This window comes from Suricata suricatta, chromosome 16, assembly GCF_006229205.1.
Source record: "Suricata suricatta isolate VVHF042 chromosome 16, meerkat_22Aug2017_6uvM2_HiC, whole genome shotgun sequence".
Taxonomy (NCBI): domain Eukaryota; kingdom Metazoa; phylum Chordata; class Mammalia; order Carnivora; family Herpestidae; genus Suricata; species Suricata suricatta.
The window spans coordinates 29,451,552-29,475,955 of record NC_043715.1 but is presented as its reverse complement, the minus strand read 5'-3'; the positions used below and the strand labels follow the sequence as shown (position 1 = coordinate 29,475,955).

Here is a 24,404-nt window from a genome sequence, read left to right as displayed (position 1 = left end):
CCATCTCTCCACACCCTCGCCAGCATCTATAGTCTCTTGATTTGTTCATTTTAGCCACTCTGACTGGTGTGAGGTGGTATCTCAGTGTGGTTTTGAGTTGTGTTTCCCTGATGATGAGTGATGTTGAGCATCGTTTCATGTGCCTGTAGGCCATCTGGATGTCCTCTTTGGAGAAGTGTCTGTTCATGCCTTCTGCCCATTTCTTCACTGGGTTATTTGTTTTGTGGGTGTGAAGTTTGGTGAGTTCTTTGTAGATTTTGGATACTAGCCCTTTATCTGATATGTCATTTGCAACTATCTTTTCCCATTCTGCAGGTTGCCTATTAGTTTTCTTGATTGGCATGGTTTGGTGTGGTAGGTCTTGGAGGCTGCTCTCAGAGGCTCCTCCTTGGTGTCTGCAGAGATTAGATAGGCGACACGCCAAGCTCCGCTGAACTACGCACTGTAGGCCACTCTAATGAGTCCGATCTCCTTGTGCCGCTGTTGAGCAGAGTTGTATTTTCCAGGCCCACCTCGGTTCACAGTTCCAGTCCATGCACTTTTATGCTACCACAGATGAGAAGTATTTGCTTTGATGGCTGGCTTCTTAGGGGGAGGAATCAGTTAGTCATGGCTCAGACAGGGATTTCGGCTGCCTCTGCCTGAGGCCAGATATGCAGCAGGAGGTGAAGTGCTCACCATCACAGATCCAACCCCCAGCTGGGATTGCGTTCGCATTGGGGGAGGAATGAGTGCGCAGCTGTTGCTGGAGGCACCAGGAGCTGCCGGAAATGAGTTGGGAGCTCTTGCAGCCTGAGCGCGGCCCAGACCTCCACAGCCGCCAACTCCCTGCCGGGATCTCGCAGAGGTGGGTGCTATTTTTTCCCTGTTGGCACCCGGGATTCAGGGTTCGCACGGCCAGTGCTGGGGGTGAGATGCGCCATGGAAATGAGGTACGTGCTCCCACTCCCAATACCGAGGTCGAGTTGAGCACCCCTGACACTGCTGCTGCCGAGGCTGCTGACTCCCCGCCAAGATGGCGCAGGGCTGGAAGCTGTTCCTTCCCTTGCGTCACCTGGTTTTAGGATTTGGGCTACCCAGCAGTTATCTATGGAGTGAGCTTCTCTCTCCAAGCACGGTTAAGCATTCTTTACATCTTCCCCAGAGACAGTACTCTGAGCGTGGTCAGTCTCTCTGTTTCTTCCCTTTGTCTCTTGGGCTCCGCACGCTTGCCCCATGTTGGGCTTGGGCTCCCACCTCCCCTGCCTGTCTAGGGCTGGCCCGTTTTCCAATCTCCCCAGTTCACACTCACTCACTCAGGTATCCTTGAGGTTGTCTCCTTTCTGGATTCCGTATTTTCTCCTTCTACTCTTGCAGATGAGAGTGATGACCTTCTCAGTTTGATAGATGGGGCAGACGAAGTTTACAGAGCTCCCTTCCTCTCCGCCATCTTGGCTCCTCTCCATGGAAGCTATTGAAAGAGATATGTAATATTATATTTCTCTTTTACTGTTTTCTTTCTGAAGAAAACCTTCTGAAATACCATGTTAATATGACAGAAAATTAATTTGTCTTTTGTATCAACACATCATTATATCTTTCTTAAATATCTACATGTAAAGAATTTTTTACACAGATCAATGATAATAAGATTAATAATCTTAAATTTGAGTTACAATCTTTTAATGTAAACTTTACTGAAATATGACATACATACAGAAACATACATAGTTTATAAGTGAATGGTTTGATAGATTTTCAGAGAGTAAATTTCCTCTACATTGCCAATATCCAGATCAAGAAATAGAATATTACCTAGAGGCCTCCCCAGACCTCCTAGTCACTCCTTGCCTTTCCCCTTCTGACTGTTCTGACTTAGAACTCATAGATCAGTTTTGTTGGTTATTAAACTTTATATGTGTTTATCTTGAATATGTACATAGTGAAATGTAGGAGTGAAATTATTCAGTTGTAGGGTATATGAATGTATTGGTTATGCATTCTAGTTACAAATTAGCCACACATTTAGTGGCTTAAAACAGCAGCCATTTATTATCTCATAGTTTTCTAGATCAAGTGGCTGGGCACAGCTTTTGTGGGTGCTCTGCTCACAGTCTCACAAAACTGTAACCGACATGTGCATTGGGCTGTGATCTCATCTGTGACTCAGAGTTCTTTTCTAGGCTCATGGGATTGTTGGTAGAATTCATTCTCTTGCAGTGTGGACCTATTGCAGCTCTTCAAGGCCAGCAAGAGAGGGTCTCTGAGCTTAGGGAAGGCCTAAGCTCTCTTTTTTTATAAATTAAACTTTTAAGATAATTTCAGATTTGCTTTCAGTTGTAAAAAATAATACAGAGAGATCCAGTGTATCCTTTACCCAGTTTCTGGTTATATTCATGTTTTGATTTTTTTTTTTTAAGGCTTTTATATAGGAATATTTAGGGAAGTAGTTTTCTCAGTTCAGATTTCCTATGATAAGCCTTTGGTAGAATGGAATCATTACCAATCTTCGTTTTCATTCTTTTATGAGTCTTACAAATATTTTGAAAATCTTTGTAATTGGAGCTAACATTTGAAGATACTTTTCAGATCAAGATCTCTTTACTTTTCTCATCAGGCTTTTTTTTTCATTGAATAGTATTACTCAGGAGTTAATCACACCGCAACAGTAACACAATCCCAAAACTGTCCTCTCTTCTGACACTAACTGCAAATTCTGGGGGTTCCCAAACCTACCGTTAATTTTAATAATATGTTAGCAGTACCCACAGAACACACTGAAAGCTATATACTTGTGGTTGTGGTTTATTACGGGGTACATTACAGGTTAAAACTAGGCACAGAAAGAGACACATAGAGCAGTCTTGGGAGGTTTCGAACACAAAGCTTTCCCCATGGAGTCAGGTCCCAGCACTAATGTGTGATATTAGGCAGAAAATATTGTCTACCAGAGAAACTCATCTGAACATCAGTGTCAAGAGTTTTTATTGGAGCTCCATTAAGCAGACATGATTGATTGCTCTCATCGTTGATCTCAGCCTCCAGGTTAACTAATAGTAGATGACTCAAAGCCCCTTACCCTGAATCCCGTGATTGGTCTTTCTGGTATGGCCAACCCCACCATATGATCTAAGATGGCCAGCTCCTGGCCTTAAATAAAGACATTCCTATCATGTATGACATAAGTTAACTCCCTGAAGCTGAGGGCAGAGGCCAAACCTTTGTTGGGCAAGGCCAAATTTTTTACAAGCATACTTACTGTTAGAAAAATAAGCTTTTTGGAATTTTATTCAACCTTTACTCATTCATTCATTTATCAGTTTTTTTTTATTCTGTGTGATATATAGTGTGTTGGTCTCCAGGTATTTATAGACATAGTCCCAGTTCTATAGAGCTTACTTCCTAGTGTAAGTTTAGAATTTTGTTTCTTGCATTCAGTTAGCCAGCACCTCCAAAATAGGGTAGGCCAAAGTAATAGTCTGGGTTGAATTTTCCTATGAAATGAAATTGAAGCATTTGTTAACCTCTTTTAACAGTGTTTTTCAAACTTTTTGACTGGGACCCAGTATAGAAGTATCTGTTTATAAAATGTTTGTGAATATCTATTTGTAGTGGTGTGTGTGTATTAAGATGTAACAAACATTTTAGAAAATTCTCGTCTCCTTTGCTTATAAGGAATGTTAATGACTATCTAATGAATTAATGGCTCAAAATGAGAAATCAGCTCACAATTCAAAACCATAGAGAATAGTGCTGGTTTATAACTAGAAGGAATCAGCTTTAAAATGTAGGACCTGAGCAGATGAATCTGAAGAGGAATTGAGGTGCAAGAGTACTCATTTCCATGGGATAGTTTCTAGATGAACAGACTGAGAAGTATAGTATGGCTAGTGCAGGTGTTATTCAGTAGAGAAACTTATGAGGACATAAAACCAGTATGTTGTTTATTTTTGGTTTATAGCTAATTTCTCAAACCTGCTTAAGGTGATTTCTGATTCATCTTTCTTCTGATCTTTGGCGAGTCTTTCAGATTTCAGTGTCAATGGCCTCCTCAGTTATACCTTTCTTGAATCCCTTCTTTTTTTCTTTTTCTTAAATTTCTTAATGTTTATTTTTGAGAGAGAGAGAGAGTACGGGTGGGGGAGGGACAGAGAGAGAGGAAGACACAGAATCCAAAGCAGGCTCTAGGCTCTGAGCTGTTAGCACAGAGCCCCACGTGGGGCTCCATCTTATGAGTCATGAGATCATGACCTGAGCTGAAGTCAGACACTTAACCGATTGAGCCACCCAGGCGCCCCACTTGAATCCATTCTAAAATTTTTTTTTTAATGTTTTATTTATTTTTGATGCAGAGAGAGACAGAGTATGAGAGGGGGAGGGTCAGAGAGAGAGGGAGACACAGAACCGGAAGCAGGCTCCAGGCTCTGAGCTAGCTGTCAGCACAGAGCCTGACGCGAGGCTCGAATCCACGAACGTGAGATCTGACCTGAGCCGAAGCCGGAGGCTTAACCGACTGAGCCACCCAGGCGCCCCTTGAATCCATTCTAAAATTGTCACCTTATCACTTTAAATCACATCATCCTAGTTTCATTCTCTACATAGCCTTTACCTTCCCCTGATGTTTTTTCTATTTTCTTCACTCCTTCTCTAAAATCTTAGCTATATTAGTACAGGAACTTTGTCATCTTGTTTATTTACTCTTTTATTCCCAGCACATATAACAATGTCTGGCAGATAATATGGGCTCAAATAATATGCCTTGTATGAATGATCTATCTCATGTTCCTCATAAATCCAAGATAGAATACACTTCTCTTGTTGAAACTAGAGTATATTGTAATTATCTTGTTCATTATACCACATTTCTGTTTGTGAATTCTGAGATTGAATTTGCTTTTTTGGCAAGCTCATTACACCATAAACTCATTTAGCTTACAGTGAGCTAAAATTCACTGGTATTTTTCACATGAGCTGCTGTTAAGGCATGTACCACTTATTTTTTACTTAAGTAGTTTTGTGTATGTGTGCAAGCATTCCCATTTATAGATTTAGCCTCTTAAGATTTTTTTTTTTAATCAGTATTTTTGGAGATGTGCTAAGAGGGTGGCTAATTAACAACTAATGGTGGGGTGGCTGAAGAGAGATTAAGCTGAAATGAAAGGCCAGTAGGAACCCAGGAGATTGACCAGATGGCACCAGTTTACAATTATAAACTGAAAATATTCATTTGGAGTGGTTTAGTGCAAGCAGAGGAAATAGAATCTGTTTGATAAATTTTGGAGGAGCTTACCCAACAGGATTAGATTTGCTTCTTTCTATTCTTAAAAGAAATGCGGCATGCCTGCAGGCCTCGTTCCCACTCTTCCCACCCCTCACACACTGTACCCTCAGGATCCTAGCTGTTCTTCAAAACAGTCAGCAGAGCATTTTTAATTGCCCTTAGTCATTTATCAAACCTTAAATCTTGGTGCCCTTCACAGCACTGTTCTCACAGGTCAATGCCTCTCATGCTGTCACTAATTCTGTCTTTTGTGCTCTGCCTCTTTGAAACCTGTATGGCTACAACCTGTGTTTTTAGAGACAGTCCTCCCCGCCCCCTGAATAATTTCTCATAGTAAATTTTGTTTTTGAGTCCTGACTCAATGTACTACATTTCCGACCTTACTGGTCTGCCCGTCCTTTTTTAGTTTCTGGTGATATGATGATCCTTATGTTCCTTTAAAACTTTAAAAGTTCTATCTTTATAAAGTCAGTGACACACAATTGCCATGCCTAGATTTTCATAGTCACCAAAAGGGCATATTTAGCATTCATATATGATTCTCATCACTTCTGCTTCCACAAATAAATTTTTTGTGGTTAGAATTACATCCAGAAATGCAGTTTCCCTCACTATTGTCTTTGCATTCTGCAAGATGAAATTTTAATATACAATTTCATGTACTTTGTGATTTTTAAAATGCCTTTGAGGGTCACCTGATTGGCTCCATTGGTTAAGTGTCTGACTTCAGCTTGGGTCATGATCTCACAGTTGGTGGGTTCAATCCCCATGTCAGGCTCTGTGCTAAATGCTTGTTCAGAGTCTGGAGGCTGCTTGGGATTCTGTGTCTCCTTCTCTCTCTGACCCTCCCCATTCATGCTCTGTCTCACTCTACCTCTCAATAAATGTATAAAAATATTTTCTAAGATGCCTTTGGCTTTTTATATATAGTTACTCTTTAGCATCTAACAAAATTATATTTCTTTTGCCTACCACTGCATATCAAGTTTACATGCCTTATTTTGCCTTATTGCAGATGTATTTATGTTTCCCTCTCCTTAACATCATCTATTTGTTATTAATCACTTGAGTATTCTAATAGTTTTTTAGAAATTTTCTCAGAATTCTGAAAATTAAAATTGGCTTTTCATAATGCATTGTATGCAAAAAATAAGTTGTCTTTCAACATAACTGATTCTCAGTGCCTCCTTTAAAGACTTGAAAAGTTTTTTTTCCTTCCTATTTATTTTATTAATTCGTTTGGAAACACTGCCAAGAGAATTGAGAGTGTGCTGGCTAGTGATATCAAGCCAATTGTGCAACTGCTTGGTTAGTTTGCTTACACTGTTGCCCTCCCACTTTATCAGGGCCTGCGGAGGCTGTAAGAGCGCACTTCACCTTCGGGTTTTGTCCGAGCGCCATTGCCACACTCCAGTTTCTCTCTCAGTCTGTGAGAACACCAATGATGGCGACTTGACAAACTGTTTTGGAAAGGTTACTGATTCCTAATATCATAAATTTAATGCTTTATGGACTTTGGATCAACAGTCACCGATATGGGAATGGTAGGCAATCGCAATACTTAGGAAAGTGATTTTGTTTTTTAAAAGAGTTGAACTCTCCTGTTGTGTCAGTATGTTAGACAGGTACGTGTCTCATCTATGCCTGACCTCTTTCATCTGCAAAGTTAGAAATAATATTTGATTTTATTTTTAACCACGTAGGAATATTGTGAAATGAAATAAGAAAATGTACCAGAAATTTTGGAAGCTTTTGGAAGCTTTTGGGCAGAAAAATGGTTTGTGAGTTAATATATTCAAGAGATCTTCAAAACAAATTTTTCCTTGGGCGCCTGGGTGGCTCAGTTGTTTAAGCGTTCGACTTCAGCTCAGGTAATGATCTCACAGTTGGTGGGCTCGAGCCCCACGTCAGGCTCTGTGCTGACAGCTCAGAGCCAGGAGTCTGCTTCAGAGTCTGTGTCTCCCTCCCTCTCTCTCTGTCTCTCTCTCTCCCCTCCTCAAAAATAAACAAACATTAAAAAGAAGAAATATTCCCCTAAGAAGCATTTTAGAAAAGGTGCTATGAGAAATTAGTATTATTTACCAAAGTGATATTTGTATATAATATTTAATTTTTTTATAGGTGTGATGTTTTGACTTGTCTGGAAATGGCCAAACATACTCTAAATTGCCAAAGCTGGGACAATTTGAACAACAAATAAATAATCATAGTACCAGATTCTAATCCATAGAATAAAATAAATATCCACGAGTCTATACTATATATAATATAGTGTATACTATATATAAGTAATTGAATGAATAAATAAATAGGGAGAAGAGACCATTTGCATTTATAGTACAATTCCAATTCAAAATGTGGGAGGAATGATAACGATAGAAAATTTTCGTTAGGCAAATATAATAATTATTAGAGGCAAGAACCATAATGCATGTTAAAATTACTTGGCAAATGTATATGAGAAACAAGATATTTGTAGAGTCTCAGAAGATACATGTTAATTCTGAAAGGAGAGGTTTGTGGTAGAGAATCGTGGTAGATACCACTTTAAACAAGGAATCGAAGCAATTTCCTTAGTAAGTAATAAGATATACTGACATCATATACCCCGATATGATTGATGCGCCGAGATGGGCACAGTCTCTCATTTCAGCAGGTAACAATAGTAACGCCAGACATCTCGTTGAGTGTTTGTTTGCCAGGCACCATCGTAAGCACATTATCTGTTAGGTCTCACTACAGTCCTGGTATCACAAGGTAGTTAGTGATATATCCCTGTTTTACAGAGGAGGAAGCCAAGGCCCAAGTAAATGATGAAACTGGGACTAGAACTCCGGTCTGGCTGACTCCAGAGCCAATGCCTTAACACAACAGTATGTTGAGAATAGCTTGCAGTGTCATGGCTAATTTATAGATGATGAACTTAGTATATTTAATGTTAAGGAAGTAGTAAACTTTGTGAGGTTTTTAAAATATACTTTTAATTTATCTGGAGGCAAATGAACTTTTTTTCAAGTTTATATATTTTGAGAGAGAGAAAGCATAAGTAGGCGAGGGCAGAGAGAGGGAAAGAGAGATTCCCAAGCAGGCTTTATGCTGTCAGCGCAGAGCCCAACAGGGATTCAGTCTCATGAACCATGAAATCATGACCTGAGCTGAAATCAAGAGCCAGATGCTTCATTGACGGAGCCCCCCAGGCACCCTGCAGAAGATGAACTTTTAAACAATACAGCAATGAAAAAGGAATACATGCTAATATAAAATAAAAGGTTCAATATTACTTGTTTTTGTATCATGAATGGTCTATTTGTAAATAACTTTTCATAAATAAACAGACTTTCATAAAGTATTCAGGTATTTTTATTGAAACCACTTAGTGACCCTCAATCTAAAAATTGGATCCCCTTCTCTGTATATAATCATTTATTGATTCCTTCATTCCTTCTGCATAAAGACAAAGTCTGGATATTTTAGCATTAACTTGTAACACTTCTGATGATCTAACCCTTTTAGTCTTTGTTGCTTTTGACTCTTCTGCATGCCCCTCCTTTTCTTGTTATGCCATGCTACTTCTTATTCCCTGACTACAACTTTTTAAATTTCTTTATTATATAACATTTCAAGTGTGCACCAAAGTAGAGTATGCATCACCTAGCTACAATGGCCATCAACTTATAGGCAGTTTCATCTCTATGATCCTTTATCATTCCTACCTCCTACATGGATTATTTTGAAGCATATCTTAATCATATTACTTCATCTGTAAATATTTTAACTTATTTATCTAAAAGACAAATTTTCTGTGTTTAAAACACCACTGCAAGGGCACTGAATGGCTCAGTCAGTTGAGCTTGGTTTCTGCTCAGGTCATGGTCTCACAGTTTCATGGGTTCAAGCCCTGTATGAAGCTCTGTGCTGAAAGTGTGGAACCTGCTTGGGATTTTCTGTCTGTCTCTCTCTCTCTCTCTCTCTCTCTCTCTTTGCCCCTCCCCTGCTCACTCACTCATTCTTAATCTCTCTCTCTCTCTCTCTCTCTCAAAATAAATAATAAACATTTAAAAAAAGAAATATAAACAAATAAAACACATTGCAAATCAGTTTCACACCTAAAAAATAACTATACTTTCTTTACAATCAAATATCTGGTCAAAGTTAAAATTCCCTACTATCATAAATATTTTTACAATTGATTTTTTTTAAGGTCACTTTCAAAACAAGTGCTACCCATTACATTTGGCTGATAACATAGTTTAAGTGTCTGTTTTTCTCTCTTATCATTTAGTCTTAAATCTCTTTTATTTATTAAAAAAAAATTTTAGTGTTTATTTTTAAGAGAGAGAGAAAGAATGCAAGCAGGTAGGGGGACAGCAGAGAGAGAAGGAGACACAGAATCCGAAGCAGGCTCCAGGCTCTGAGCTATCAGCACAGGGTCCATTGTGGGGCTCAAACTCCTGAATCACGAGATCATGACCTGAGCCAAAGTTGGATGCTTAACCAACTGAACCACCGAGGCACCTCCTTAAATCTCTTTTAAATTTTGGATTCCCCTTCATTTTGTTCCTTTGTGGAAGAGACAACCATTTGTCTGTAGAGTTTCCCGCATTCTGGATTTTGCTCATTACACCCCTGTGATATCCTCTAACATGTCCCCCTCTCTGTGTGTGTGTCCTGTAAGTCATAAAACAAGTTTTTATTTAGAAAACTATAACTTTTATGAATATGTACTATCTGCCTGAATTGCTGTATGGATGATTAAAGGCAATATTTTTAATAGTATTACTTTTTCAATGTAAAATTCAGGGTTTATGACACTCAAAAAAGAATGTTGTGGTTAGCTAAAAGTAGAGACCTAGGTACTAATACAAGAGTAGGCCTTTTTTAGTTTGTGAACATGGCACTTCACAGATGTGGGGAAAGCAAAATTAAGTGCTCCACTTCCATCAAAAACTCTGAAAAGAGAGATTTAAGGGTAAAACTCAGCAAAAGACTTTAACAGATTATAATTTGCTTTTATGTCAGTGTTTCCCCATTTCTCCTTATAAACAACTCATTATTGGTAGCTTGTGGAAAAATGTTATATATAATAAATAAAAACCAAAAGAAGTCACATTAATGTTTGACACACATTATACTAAAATTAACTTTATTATTTTTAAGAGTTGGTTTTATATGAATCACTAAATAATTATTATAACTCTTCTTAAAATAAGTTAAAATCTATCAAAGTGGCTTACCATAAACAACTTAAGAAGACTTAAAATGCCTTGTAAGTTATCTTTATAATATTAAATTACTATATTATACTTTACATTTGACAGCAGAATTTTTTTAATGTTTATGTATTTTGAGAGAGAATGGAGGGGAGGGGCAATGAAAGAGGAGGAGAGAGAGAATCCCAAGCAGGCTGTGTGCTGTCAGTGCCTAGCCCAACATGGGGCTTGAACTCACAAACCACGAGATCATGACCTGAGCTGAAATCAAGAGTTGGATGCTTGGGACACCTTAAGCATCCTACTTCAGCTCACGTCATGATCTTGTGGTTTGTGGGTTCAAGTCCTGCATTGGGCTCTGTGTTGACAGCTCAGAGCCTAGAGCCTGGAGCCTGCTTCGAGTTCTCTGTCTCCCACTCTCTCTGCCTCTTCCCGGCTCGCACTCTGTCTCTCTCTCAAAAATAAATAAACATTAAAAAAAAAAAGTTGAATGCTTAACCAACTGAGCCACCCAGGTGCCCCTGGACTGCAGAATTTTTAACTTGAGTTCTCTCAGCTTCCAGGACACTACTCTTCTGATACTTCCCATTCTTGTAGTTTCTTTTTGTTTTCCTTCATTAACTCCTCTTCATCTGCTAGCTTCTTGAACATGGTGTTTTGAGGTTTCCCTGTTGGTTCTCTTCTGTTATTCCTACATTGTGTCTCTAGGCAATAACATTGATTTTTGCTCAATACTTGCTATATCGATTCTATTTTATATCATCTTCCATTGGGACCTCCATCCATCTCGACCTCCAGTTCTGAAACCTAACAATCCTCTCTTTTGAGGAAGGTTGGAAGATTTTTAGCTATAATGCAGTTTTACATGTGTTGTTGAAAATTCCTTGTTCCGTGTTTTATTCTTCATAAGGAACTGTATCTGTTTTATCATTTGAGACTTTTTTCCCTTTATACTGTTTTAAAAATATCTGAAATAGAAATATATATATATATGTATATATATATATATTTTTTTTTTTTCTCTAATAGGGGAGCCTGTGTTCTGTAGTACATGTATAGTGGCCATGTGATCATTCTTCCCTTCTTTTTGGGAATTTATAATTCCCACTCACGTCTACACACTGGCAATTCAATAATCTAAATTATTTATATGCAACTAAGCTATTTGAAATGGACAAATCCCCATTGGAATGTGAGTTGGGTGAGTATTTGGGAAAATTACTTTTCTGAGAGAGGAGAGATCTGACTCCCCCCCTCAGATTTTAATACCTCTAATTTCATGAACAAATCCCTTTGCTTCCTTCTCTCATGAAACAAAAAAGGTGTAACAGGTGGTATGAAAACTTTTTAATTTTGTATCATGTAGCATTCATAAAGGCTAGATGCCATACTTTTTCATTATTTTGTATTTCTTTTTTTTTTTAGTGCTCATCTCAGCGCACTAAATTTATATCACGAGCTGTTATTAGGTAATTACATGTGGTTTGAAAAACACTCATACCATAAATTCTTGCCTTGCCCTAGTATTGAGATGTAATATACAGGATCTTCCATCTATTCCTTTCAGTTGCTATCAACATAATATATCACATAGGAGATCATCTTTCTGTTTTGCTCTTTTTTGTCCTATAAACATTTAGATGTGATATTAATATATGTTCTTTCTTTTTGTATGTATGTTTTTGTATGTTCTGTTTACCATATAGATCTTTTGGGAGCAAGATCTTTGCCTTTATTTTAGATTTTGGAATGACTTTGTGTTAAAAAAAAATATTTTGAAACTATGACAAACAGAAAAATCACAAGTGAAATACAAAGAAATTCTTTGACTTTGTAAAGAATTGGAGAGTAGATTGCAAACTTAATGTTTCATCATCACCAAAGATAAGGAAGATATTTTTCTGTGTAACTACAGTGTAACCATAACAAGTGGGAAATTGATACAGCAAAGCTGTTGGGATGAGGAGAAAAATAGAACAAAATACAATTAAGTGGACTTGACAGAATTTACTGAGTGCTTATATAAGGGAAAAGAGAAAGACTGTTTAACATTGAAAAAAGCACATCAGTTACCCTTTTGTATGTTTGTGTATATGTGAGAATTGGGAAATGACCTACATTAAAAATGTTCAGTTACTTAGCACCTCAATAATTGATGTTCTGTGGAAATATTTTAAATTATTGTATTCTAATAGCAGAAGAAATATATGACCATTGATTTCTCTATTACTGTCTCCTGTTGAGATTTATTGTAAAACAGTTGGGATTTTGAGTCAAGAAATAGAATCTATTGAAAAACTTTAATGGGAGAAGTGATATATTTTGGAAATCATCTTGGGTTCTGAGGATTGTGTCAGTAAGTTAAGGATATTGAAAGAAAACAGCAAGAGAATAGACATCATCTTTTCCAACCCTACCCTCTCTGAGGATCCAGTCCCAAACTTTCAGTGATCAGAACTTTTAAACTTAACACACACAGCTACACATCCTTTCTTGACTAGATTTCCTATTTCTTTTACCTTCTCGTACCTGGCCTTAGTCTAGAAACCAAACATTGATCCTTCCTGCTCTTCATCCACCCATATCTGGTTGATTTCTACATCCAGGAAAGGGCACTGGAAAAAGTTAATTCCATCCTAGCTTTCTTGCTAGTGTCTCTGAATTTTGAGAAAGTCACTTGGTATCTTTTATATTCAGATTAATCTGTGTAAATTATGATATTTGAATCACATATGATACAAATGGTTAAGAGTATGGTTTTCATAATGAGGCTCTTTTCCTTTTAATCCCTGCTTTATTAGTCAGCAGCTGTGTGATCTGGGGGGAGTTATTTTCTTCATGCCTCAGTATCCTTAGCTATAAGTACATGTCAGGCAGGGTTGTTTCAAAGGTTAATTGAGTTGCTATATATGTAATATGAAGAATAGTGCCTGGAGCACAGTAAGGATAAGTTAGTTCTTACTATTACTGTTATCATTACCAATTTTCTTGCTTTTTCTCGGTCGTTCTAACTTTCTGCAGTACTGCTCTAAGACTATATTTATCATTTGCTACTCCTCTTCTCTCCATTATCACTATTACCCTACTATCATTCAGGATTAAGTTAGTTGTTAGTTGTGAAAAATGCTTAGAGTAATGCCCAGTAGTTAGTAAGCACTCAGTAAATGATAAGCCCTTACTGTTAGTCATTGTGATTTATTTGTAGATGACCCCTCAGGGCAGTCTGATCCACTCCTTGCCACTTGTGGTTCTCTAAACTTTAATTTCCTTTTTTACTTTCCAATTCGTCTTTCTTGGAGATTGGTCATATAATGTTGCTCCATGTTGAGACCTTTGGTTTAAAGGGAAAAAAACAAAAGGTGTTCTTTGAAAGAAATACAGATAACTTGCCAAGACTGACAGAAAAAAAAAATGGTATTAATGAAAGAAGTAAACTTGAATTTTAAAGCAGTGAAAATTTTGTTTTAGGCATTTAGGGGGATTTCTTATTAAAACAGCCTCAGTTTTTTATAGAAAGAGAAGCCGTATTGCTGAAATTCAGGAAGACTTGTTATTTATTTTTAGCAAGGGATGAAAACCAAAATTTAATCTGAAAAACTCAGCAGTTCAGTTAAAATAGAACATGGAGAGTAAAGGTCACGAAGGTTTTATGTGTTTTTCATGTTAGGAATATACATTAGCATATTTTTCCAGGTTTAAAAAAGGAAAAACTTTAGGTGTCGTTTTGCTCTCTGTGGGTACATAGGCAGCTTTTGTGTGTTCTTTTCAAAATCTTAAACTTCTCTTTAGAATTTAAATGAAAATAGCTTCATTTGTCTGTTTTAAAAATCAGTGTTAGCTTTTTGTTAGGAGAATCGGAAGAGAACTTACCTAATTTCTTAACGAGAAGTCACTTGTTATGTGTTCATTTGCATGACCTGCTCTTTAACCCTTGCTCGTCTTTAGCTGTTCTCCTACTTCCAGTATTTTATGGTGTCCTGGAGAAAAGTATTTTTCTCCAGTAAAAATTGCTTTGGATTTCCTTTTTTTTTATTATTGATAGCTGCATAAAGCCATTTTGCCACAGTTTGAATTTTCAGATGATCTTTTAAAATCCGCTTTTACGTATATTTTCTAAAACTTTACTGCAGGAAATGGCAGAGCGAGAGTTAATGTGTTACATGGAGGGAAGAACAGTCCATTGGGGGTTAAATTGCAGAGTCTAATGGAATAATAACTGGTAGCACCATCTGCTGGCCTACTTCCGCAGAAGGAGTCAGTATTTTTAACGACATCTCTAATATTCATGCTGATGCATTTTGATGCTTTGTGCATTCATTTCTTTCTGTGCTTTGTTGGAATCTGGCTATCTGCTTACAGCTATTGAGGAAATTCAGCTTTTTAGGAGGGCTTTACAGCCTTTTTCATATCTAAATAGGATGAACAGTGGATATAAACTTGCCAAGGCAGAAATGTGTTGATAAATCACAATGTGTGTTTGTGAAGGGTTGTGCATCTCTTGGTTGCAGCTTGCTAAATAGGCCATTTAGGAATCTTCTTTCAATGCTTTTTTCTTGAGCACTGCCTGGGGTGGTGAAAAAGCAGAGGGCAAGCCTTTGTCTGACGCCAAAAATGTCTTCAGTGAAGAGGCCAAGAGGAAGGGTAAGTGAAAGCCTGAATGAGTGGGAGGAGGAGGGGTTCTTTGGGCTAAAAGGCTAATGGGATTGAATAACCTTCCTTATTACTGGCTGCTGCTGCGGGAGTCGTACTGCATCGCCATCTTGAGCTTGTTGCTGTTTTCTCGAGTCTTGGTTATTTGTTATAGCCTGTAGGCCTTAAGGTGGCATTTTTGTGAGCGTTCTAAGCCCTCCTTCCTTTCCCAGTGCTGCAGCACTGCTATGAAACCTTTGATGAGGCAGGTATAGAAAAGATATCCAGTGAAGCCCACTGGAATCAGCATGAAAATGTGTTTGGAAATTCCTGGTGGTTTTTTCCTTTGCTATAGTCAGAGGCATGTTTACGGGTAAGAACATAACAAAACTGTGATCTAAGTATATATGGATGAATGCGTGTTTGAAGAGGGTAGTCTTTCTTAAATGCTGTTGATCTGCTTCCTGTGAAATTGCTAAAATATTAATAATTTTAACATAAAACTGTAAAACTTGGATTTTTTTCCAGAATTGCTTGAGCAAAATAATTATGATAGAGAGAGAGAGAAAGAAAAAAAAATCCACATTTAACTCTTTCACGGAAAAACTAAAACTTTCTCTAATTTTAAGTATGGGAATGTCTGTTTACTAACTAGCTATGTTGCTGTGTAGATTGCACATTAAAAAAATTATTTAAATGATTTCAGGTTCTAGGTCTAATTTCTTGTAAAGCAGAGAAGCTTTGTATTTCTAAAAATAATAATAACTATAAGGAGTATTTATTCTAAATCAGAATTGCTATCTTAAATTTATTAATTTTCAGAGTTCTGGAGTGAAAGGGAAGAAAATACTGTTTTTCAAATGTACAGAATATTTACAGGACAAAATTTGAATCAGCTAACTAATCAAGAATGTAGTGAAAATATCAGTGATATCTACATTATCCTTCTTTAACCATTTTTAAAAGCAGTAGTTGAGCTTTTTTTTTTATACCTACACTAATTTCTAGATCAGCAAACTGTAATAATTTTACATTTGTTTGTAGCACTCACATGTTGGCTCACGTATTTTACTTCATTAAGCATAACTTTCAATGTCCAAATATTTATGTTAAATCATTCAGCTATGCTTTGATATGTTGTGTAAAAAGTATTCTGATTTCTCCAGCCTCCATCTTCCAAGAAGAGTGACGGCTCTGGGACATACACTAAGTTGCAGAATACCCAGGTGAGGATCATGTCTGAGAAGAAACAGAGAAAAAAGGTGGAATCAGAAAGCAAGCAAGAAAAGGCTAACCGGATAATATCAGAGGCCATAGCAAAAGCAAAGGAGCGTGGGGAACGTAATATTCCACGAGTAATGAGTCCTGAGAACTTTCCCAGTGCTTCCGTTGAAGGAAAAGAGGAAAAGAAAGGTAGACGGATGAAATCTAAGCCAAAGGACAAAGAGAGCAAAAAAACAAAAACTTGTTCTAAGCTGAAAGAGAAGACAAAAATTGGGTAAGTTGGTTTTGAAATCAGTTTAATTCCTTTGAATTATTTTGTCAAATTGCAGTCTGTCTCATCTTTTACTTTTGATTTGCGTATGATGTATGTTACTCCTATTTGAAGTTTTAGTTGTTAGATACTATGTGTAGCTTGTTTCCTTTTTGAATGAATTGGGCAATAATCCAAGATTGACTGCGTTTTACTATTCTGTGAACATAGCTTTCTGTATGTTAATATTAGTAAAAGGAATTTAAAATAAAAGAACATTGCACATGTAGAACAGAAAAAAAAACCAAACCAGACCCATTGCTGTGCCAGTTCCACATTCACTTTCTTTATAGGAAGTGCACTGAAATTTTTTATTGGGTTTCCTTACCTCTCAGTTGTACTTCATTGCGCACCTTATAGTTTGGAAACATGAAATACAGTATTTTCTCAAAAACCCACAACTTTGGACTAAATGGAATGGCAAGAAAACCATGACCATGTAAATCAACGAAGAGCAGCTCCCTGTTCTCCCTGGTTTAGTCCCTCACTGTCTCTCTGATTTACTTTATGTAATAAAGAGGCCAGGTGAGGATTAATGCTCCAAGAGAGTTATAAGGGCAAGGAATTGCTCTAGGAGGGTACGTTAATGCTCAGTGTTTTTATCTGACAACTTATCTAATACATTAAAAAAATAAAATATAACAAATGTTAATATATATCATGTGCAAGTTTTTGCATGCAAGGGTAAAAATAACCCAAGGCCAACAGTTTATAGAGTTATTTTTGCAGAAATATTTGGTCATTTTTGAAAGCTTTATGTGAAACTTTAGATAAAGTATTTAATCTGTTTTCTTTTTTCCACACAAAAAAGTACACAGTAAAGAACTTGTTTATTATGAAAATCTTCATTTGCTTAGAAATTATTGATACACTAGATAGATGCTGAGAACTGACACAAATTTATAAGACAAATTAATTCTCAGCACTTTAAATGCAGTCACCAAACTGAATTGTAGTGTTGTGTCTTGATGCCTTTCCTTCTGAACCATAAATAACGTGGGCTCTCCTGCCCTGATAGAGTAGTAATTAATATTTGTGATTTTGCATTTTATTTGCAGGTAGCTAAAATGAAATCTGAAAATTAAATATCTACTCCTTTTATATTTAATGATTTTGGCATGAAAGTATCTGATTTTACCAATATTATGTCTGGTTTTAAATAGGAAATCCTGTATTTAGTTGTTTAATGCATTAAGAGTTAGTATAATTTAAATTTTCCAGTTGTAACTTAAACAGAGACATGGGTAAAGTGGTGAAGTGTTTGGAAGGGCATTAAAAGAATAATGCACAAACCAAGAGAAACTGGTAAAGAAACTTCAAAAGTTACAGTAACTTTACATTTGGGAGGGAATAGCTAGAGGCAAAAGATACAAGAAGTAAGTCGGATTCAAGAAAACAATGTATATAAGGGGAAATTAGAAATAATTATGATAGAGAAGCATGGATTTTTGAAAAATGTCAATGTGGTAGAGAGTAGTAATATAGTGCCGATGAGTGTTTGACTTATCCTATAGTACTTATATTTTTGTTAGAAATAGATTATTGTAACGAATGATTTTAATACGGTACAGCATTGATCAATTAAGTAACTGTTTTTAGAGAAAGCATTCTTGAGAAAATAGGTGAGAATTGTACTGAAAACATAAATACGTGGCAAGATACTAGTAGCTGCTCGAGAAAAACTTGTTGAGAATGTGAGAACACCCTTTTGATAGAGGGATTTATAAGTTACAGCCAAGTAAGTAAAATGGAAGCTTACCTGTACTAATCAGCTGAAATATTTTCACGGCTGTGCTTTCCAGTAAGCTGCTATATTTAAATTTGAATTTGCCATGTGTTTAACTTTTGTGTGAAGTCATCATTTAAATAGTTTAGTTGCATAATTTTAATTAACAGTATTTCGTGATATATTACATATTTTCTTGTGAAAGTTTTATTTTTCTATTAGTTTGAGAAATCAGCTGTTGCTGATATCAGATGATGGTTATCAGATAAAGCTGGAGGGGGAACACATGCTGGAGCTTAACCACCAGCAGTGCAAGATAGACAGTTTTAGAGTAACTGAATTTGTAGACAGTAAGTTATGGTTGACATATAGTCAGAATTGGTGTTTATTTAACCCATACGTGTCATTGTATTGCTTCTGATTGCTTGCTAGTGTGGTTGAAACCTCTTCATTATTTCTATTGCGACTTTTGTACATTAATTTTTTAATACAAGGAAAAAAGTATCTTTTTCGGAGTACTTTTGTAGAGTCTCATTTAATCTTTACACCTCTGTGAGTTAGGCAAATTTGAGTGCATCTTTGACTTTGGAGCCAGAAGGGAACATTTGTACAAATCCCAGTTTTGTCACCTATGAGCAGTGTGACCCTGGACAGGTACTTAACCTCTCCAAGCTTTAGTTCCCTCTTGTGTGAAAAGGGGATAATGATAGTACTTGCCTCATGGTGTTATTTTGAGGATGAAATACTTTAATAACATTTAAAGCATATGGAGCAGTACCTGGAATTTAATAAATGTTCGCCATTATTGTTTTCTGAAAATGTAAATAGCATGTAGCTATTGAGGGAGAAGGCTGTGGCCATGAGCCGTGCCCCATCTTCAAGCCTAAACTTTGACTTACCTGCCTAGATCCTTTTTCCATTAAGGCTCTGTTCCTAAATAAGACTAGTTAAAAAATCAAGCAGAGAGTGCTCGATTTGGTAGCACATATACTTTAAAAAAAATCAAATGGGGGCGCCTGGGTGGCTCAGTGGGTTAAGTGTCCGACTTCGGCTCAGGTCATGATCTCACAGTTCATCGTGCGTTTAAACCTGCATCGGGCTCTGTGCTGACAGGTAGCTCAGAGTCTGGCGCCTGTTTCAGATTCTGTGTCTCCCTCTGTCTCTGCTCCTCACCTGATCATACTGTCTCTCTGTGTCTCTCAAAAATAAATAAATGTTTAAAAAAAATCAAACAGACAAACAAAACAAACAGTTGCTGATTTTTAAGAGGGGTAATAATAGGTTAACTTATTAATGAGTTCTTTCATATGAGCATGCTTCTTCTGTTTATCAAGTAGCTAGAGTAGCACTTAGGAGAAGTAAATTTTGTTTGAAATATGCCTGGAGTTTGAAAGGGATGCCCACTATTATGTGGAAGGGGTGTGAGTTGAAATGGAAATGACAGGTGTAAAATAAAGAGTGAGGTAGGGCAGGAAACAACCTTTTTCTATTTTAATGTTGTTTATGAAATTGGCAGTAAGGTTCTAAAAAGCTACCTTTCATGTAGAATAGCAGATTTTTTTTTAGTAACAGTTGGCGCATAATACATGTTCCAAGAATGGAATGGAATGAATTTTGTCAAATGGATGAATGAGTGAAAGGTAAAATATCAAAATGGTACCAGATGGTTGAATTTTATTTGATAAATCAAAAACAGAAATGGCAAACTAATCTTCACTGACACCACAGGAATATAACTAATGGCTTAGTAACAGTAGAAAGTTAAATTATAAAATAAATTCATTCTAAGACTTCAAATAGAATTTCTTATGTGTCTATTTGTGATATGAGATTGTGTAGTAGAATATCACATGATTTGGGGCATCTGGGTGGCTTAGTCAGTTGAGCATTTGACTCTTGGTTTTTGGCTCAGGTCATGATTTCAGGGTCACGGGATCAAGCCCCATGACAGGCTCTGCCCTGAGCATGGAGCCTGCTTAAGATTCTCTCTCTCTCTCTCTCTCTCTCTCTCTCTCTCTCTCTCTCTTTCTCTCTCTCTCTGAAATAACATTAAAAAATTTTTTAAAAAGAATATCACATGATTTGATTGGAGCATTTTTAAATTTATGGTTTGTAATTTTGACATTTAAATTATGTTTCCTTGTTGCCAGTTAGAATACTTCTTTGTATTACAGATTATTGGGCTGACATAAGTAGAGTGATTTTGATACTTAACAATGTTTTGTGTCCTCATAAATTTAATCAGTAGAAGTCCTTCATGATTAAACTTTTTTTTTTTTAAATGTAATCCATAATTATTCTTTCTGTATGTTAGATATCTGGTGCCGGAAATAACCTTTTCCTTTAGTTAAAGCAGAAAACATCTAAATTAGGAAATATTTATAAAATTCAAGTAGGAATTAAGGATGTCATGTTGTAAAGGAAAATGAACATAATTGAATTTTGAAATTGTGTTGTGCCTTTTTTAGCTATAATTTGTTTGAAACCCCAAGAAGGAAAAAGGAAAATAAAGTGTATTAATTAGCTAACATCATATACATATTCATAAGTGTTTTATAAACAAAGCTAAATGTAGGTTTGTCCATGTGCATGGCTATAGAGATATTTTTACATCTGATTAACAAAATATATGGGGAAAAATGGACAAACAAAATCTGAGGGAAAAATACAATGATCCTCAGAAATTGGGAATTATCACTTTATAGTCCATGTTATTAATAAAGTGACAAGACCCTGATTGAATTTATTTAAAATAGAACAGTTTAATATCTGGATAAAATATAAATGTATAGGCATATGATTTAAAAACTTTGAAAAATGTGTGGTGTACATTTATTATGTATTTTTAATTATTAATCATATGCCATTAGTAGTCTGTAGAAATTCCATAATTTTTAAATGCCAAGCAGGTGAAATGTTTTATTGATTTCACTCTTTAGATCTAAACTTAAACTCAATGAAAATCTGAAGCACATTCATCTGCAGAAAGAATTGCTATAGTATACATTATTCATTATTATGAATTTGATGAAGATTTACAGTTCCATTTTTAAGAAGTGTACCTTTACATAAATTGTAAGACCTTACTAAGGTCTTTTATTAGCAAACAATGTGTTGTATGTATTTTATTGAATCTAAGATGTCATTGATTATAAGATACATTATTATTTTATGTGTCAGTAAGAAAGAAAAAATATTGCAAGTTAAAACTATGGCATATATTTGATTATTAAATGAATCTTGATTTTAATAGATGTTAGTATGTGGGGAAAATATGTATCTTAGAATGACTGAAGTAAAGATTTTGAGTTAATATTCCTACTCTGTCAATATTTTTTTTAGCATAAACACCATTTTATTTTTCTATTCCATGCTGTCAGTGCAGAGCTGGACGCAACGCTTGATCTCATGAACCATGAGCTTATGACCTAAGCCAAAATCATAAGTCAGATGCTTAACCAACTAAGCCACCCAGGCGCTCGCATTTTCTTTTTTGAAAGCAGTTTTTTTTTTTTTTTAAGAATAAGAAACTCTGCTGATAAGCATGTTGACTATGATTAATACTTAGCTAATACTTATATCCTTTGTAACTATATGAAACAATTCAGTGAATTCAACTTTTTGAAAAAAATCATAACTGTCCTTAAACAGGAAGTCTTTTCTAGTCTAAGTTACCAAGAGCATACAATGTTATTTTCACAAATTTAAGGCTTAACTAAAATAAAGAACCCTTTTAAAACCTATTTTTCCCAAAGGAGTTTAAGCTGGAGTCGTGAATTGACCCTTAAATTTGAGAAATTTCATCAGATTAAAAGTGTTTCTTAAAAAAAAAATTTATATTTTATGACCTTAAAAATAGCCGCGGTGCCTTTCAACATTATAATGTGAAACAGTATTTTTACTTGTTTCCTTCACTTATGATGAATTAGATGCATTAATTACAACAAATGGACTAATTGGGGAAGATTCATTGTTTGTCCAATTACAAAGAGAGAATCAGCAGGGGGCAATTACAGATTGACACTGTGTAGAATGCAGCTTGTTACCCAGCCTCTACTAATAAACATGTGGGCAGGATTCAGATGAGTGCATAAATTACATCTGAAAATCAAATATAGATGTCAAGTATAAACACCAAGATTTTCTAGTGCCTATACTTATCAAATGAATTAACATTTCAAATTTATACCTAGTTTGAAATTGCCCTTTGCTGTCTGAAACAAGCAATGTTTTGATACTTAGTTCTTTCACTTGCCTGAATATCTATTGCTACAATTTGCTAACATTGATAACAGATTCCTTTAATGTTAAAAAAAAAAACTTGCAAAAAGCCTTTATTATTATTTGTATTTGGCACTTTGGTGATATTTCTAAGAATAGCAGGCTGTCAGTTTATTTGAAGAACGTATCTATAATGAAATTTTAGTTTCATTTATAATGAAGTCTTATTTTAGAATTCATACAGTAGAGTCTTACTGATCCATGATGGAGGAATGGAGTGCTCTTTGGTAACTGGGTATTTTATTTATCTGATTTCATTTTATTTTTCCTACTTTTGGATCATCTGATTTCCCTCACATAATATTTATGGCAATCATTTGTCATTATATGGGCAGTAGAGATTTCTGATTGTTTGAAAATCAGACAAATTTTAACCGTAATTACAAAATGACAGTAATAATTTCATATTTCTCTGTATCCATTAAACTATGTATATTTATCAATATTAAGTGTCTATTGACTCATTGAAGTGTAATGTCATTTTATTTAAAAATCAGTAGGATGTGTTAGAAAATGTAGACCAGGAATAAACACACCATTATTGTCTTTTACTAAACTTATATTTCACCTTTAGGAGCTGAAGTTTCCCTATTAGTATTATAGGACTGGTACCTTATCTGTGTCCAAGTTTTTCTCAGGATCCACTGAGATATTGCAGGCAAAAGCAGTGCTCTGTGAATATAAAATAGTTTTATTATCCTGAGTATTTGTTCTTAGAGTTTTCTGTGACAATAACCCTGAACCAGTTGTTCCCAAACCTGATGGAACGTCAGAATCTCTTCAGGAATGTTTTACAAGTCCGATGGGAGTCCCACTTTTCTAGATCGGAATCTGAGGATTGGGACCTATAAATCAGTAATTATTTTTAACTTTTTTTTTAATGTTTTTATTTATTTTTGAGAGAGAGAGAGAAAGAGATAGCACGAGCAGGGGAGGGTCGAGAGAGAGGGAGACACAGAATCTGAAGAAAGGCTCCAGGCTCTGAGCTAGCTGTCAGCACAGAGCCCGACGCGGGGCTCTAACCCATGAACCGTGAGATCTTGACCTGAGCCGAAGTCGGACGCTTAACCGACCGAGCCACCCCGGCACCCCTCAGTAATTTTTTTAAACTATTTATTTTGAACTAATATCAGACTTGCAAAAGTAGGTCTGATATCCTTTAGACTCTTCACCCAGCTTCCTCAAATGTTCACATCTCATGTAACCAAAGCACGATTGTCAAACACAGAGCACACGCACACACACGATTCTGCTAACTTAGAGACCTTATGTAAATTGTGTCAGTTGTTCCATTTTTTTGACCAGGAACCTACATTTCATTGTGTTGTCACCCTACCTCACACCTCCTCCGATTCAGGACACTTCCTCAGTCTGTTTTTTATGGTGTTTTCGGTTGTAAAGCATACTGGCCAGTGATTTTGTAGAATGCCTCTTGGTTTGGGTTTGTCTGAGGTTTTCTGATTCGGAATCTTTATTTTTCACAGACAGCCTTCTAATGAAGCCTGCCTCACACATTTAGAAATTACTCATTAATACCAACCTAATTTTTGTTCCCCTTTGTAGTATCACCTGCATAACTGTTTTAGAACTTTACAACAAACCAATATGACTTCATTATTTTCAAGAATCGGTGTTCTGTATACGTAACCCTAGTTTTTAAATCTTAAAATATATCTATATTTTACTCAGAAATATGTCAGTTAGACATGACTTAATGTTTTAGAATCAGCTTATGTTCTTACTATGGAAATGCACCATTTTTTA

General features: G+C 36.0%; 1 protein-coding gene across 3 annotated transcripts in view; it reads left to right on the top strand.

Annotated features, from left to right (window-relative positions):
• The window catches only part of CHD9 (chromodomain helicase DNA binding protein 9), a 228,293-nt gene that overhangs the window by 107,373 nt on the left and 96,516 nt on the right, over positions 1-24,404 (top strand). For 2 of the 3 annotated variants that reach the window (XM_029924827.1, XM_029924826.1), the window contains exons 1-2: positions 15,043-15,111; positions 16,266-16,597. In XM_029924827.1, the coding sequence (XP_029780687.1) occupies positions 15,082-15,111; positions 16,266-16,597 (362 nt within the window). In that variant the 5' untranslated portion in view covers positions 15,043-15,081. Of the gene's footprint in view, positions 1-15,042; positions 15,112-16,265; positions 16,598-24,404 lie in introns of those variants that run through there. The other variant, XM_029924825.1, reaches the window with a different exon arrangement.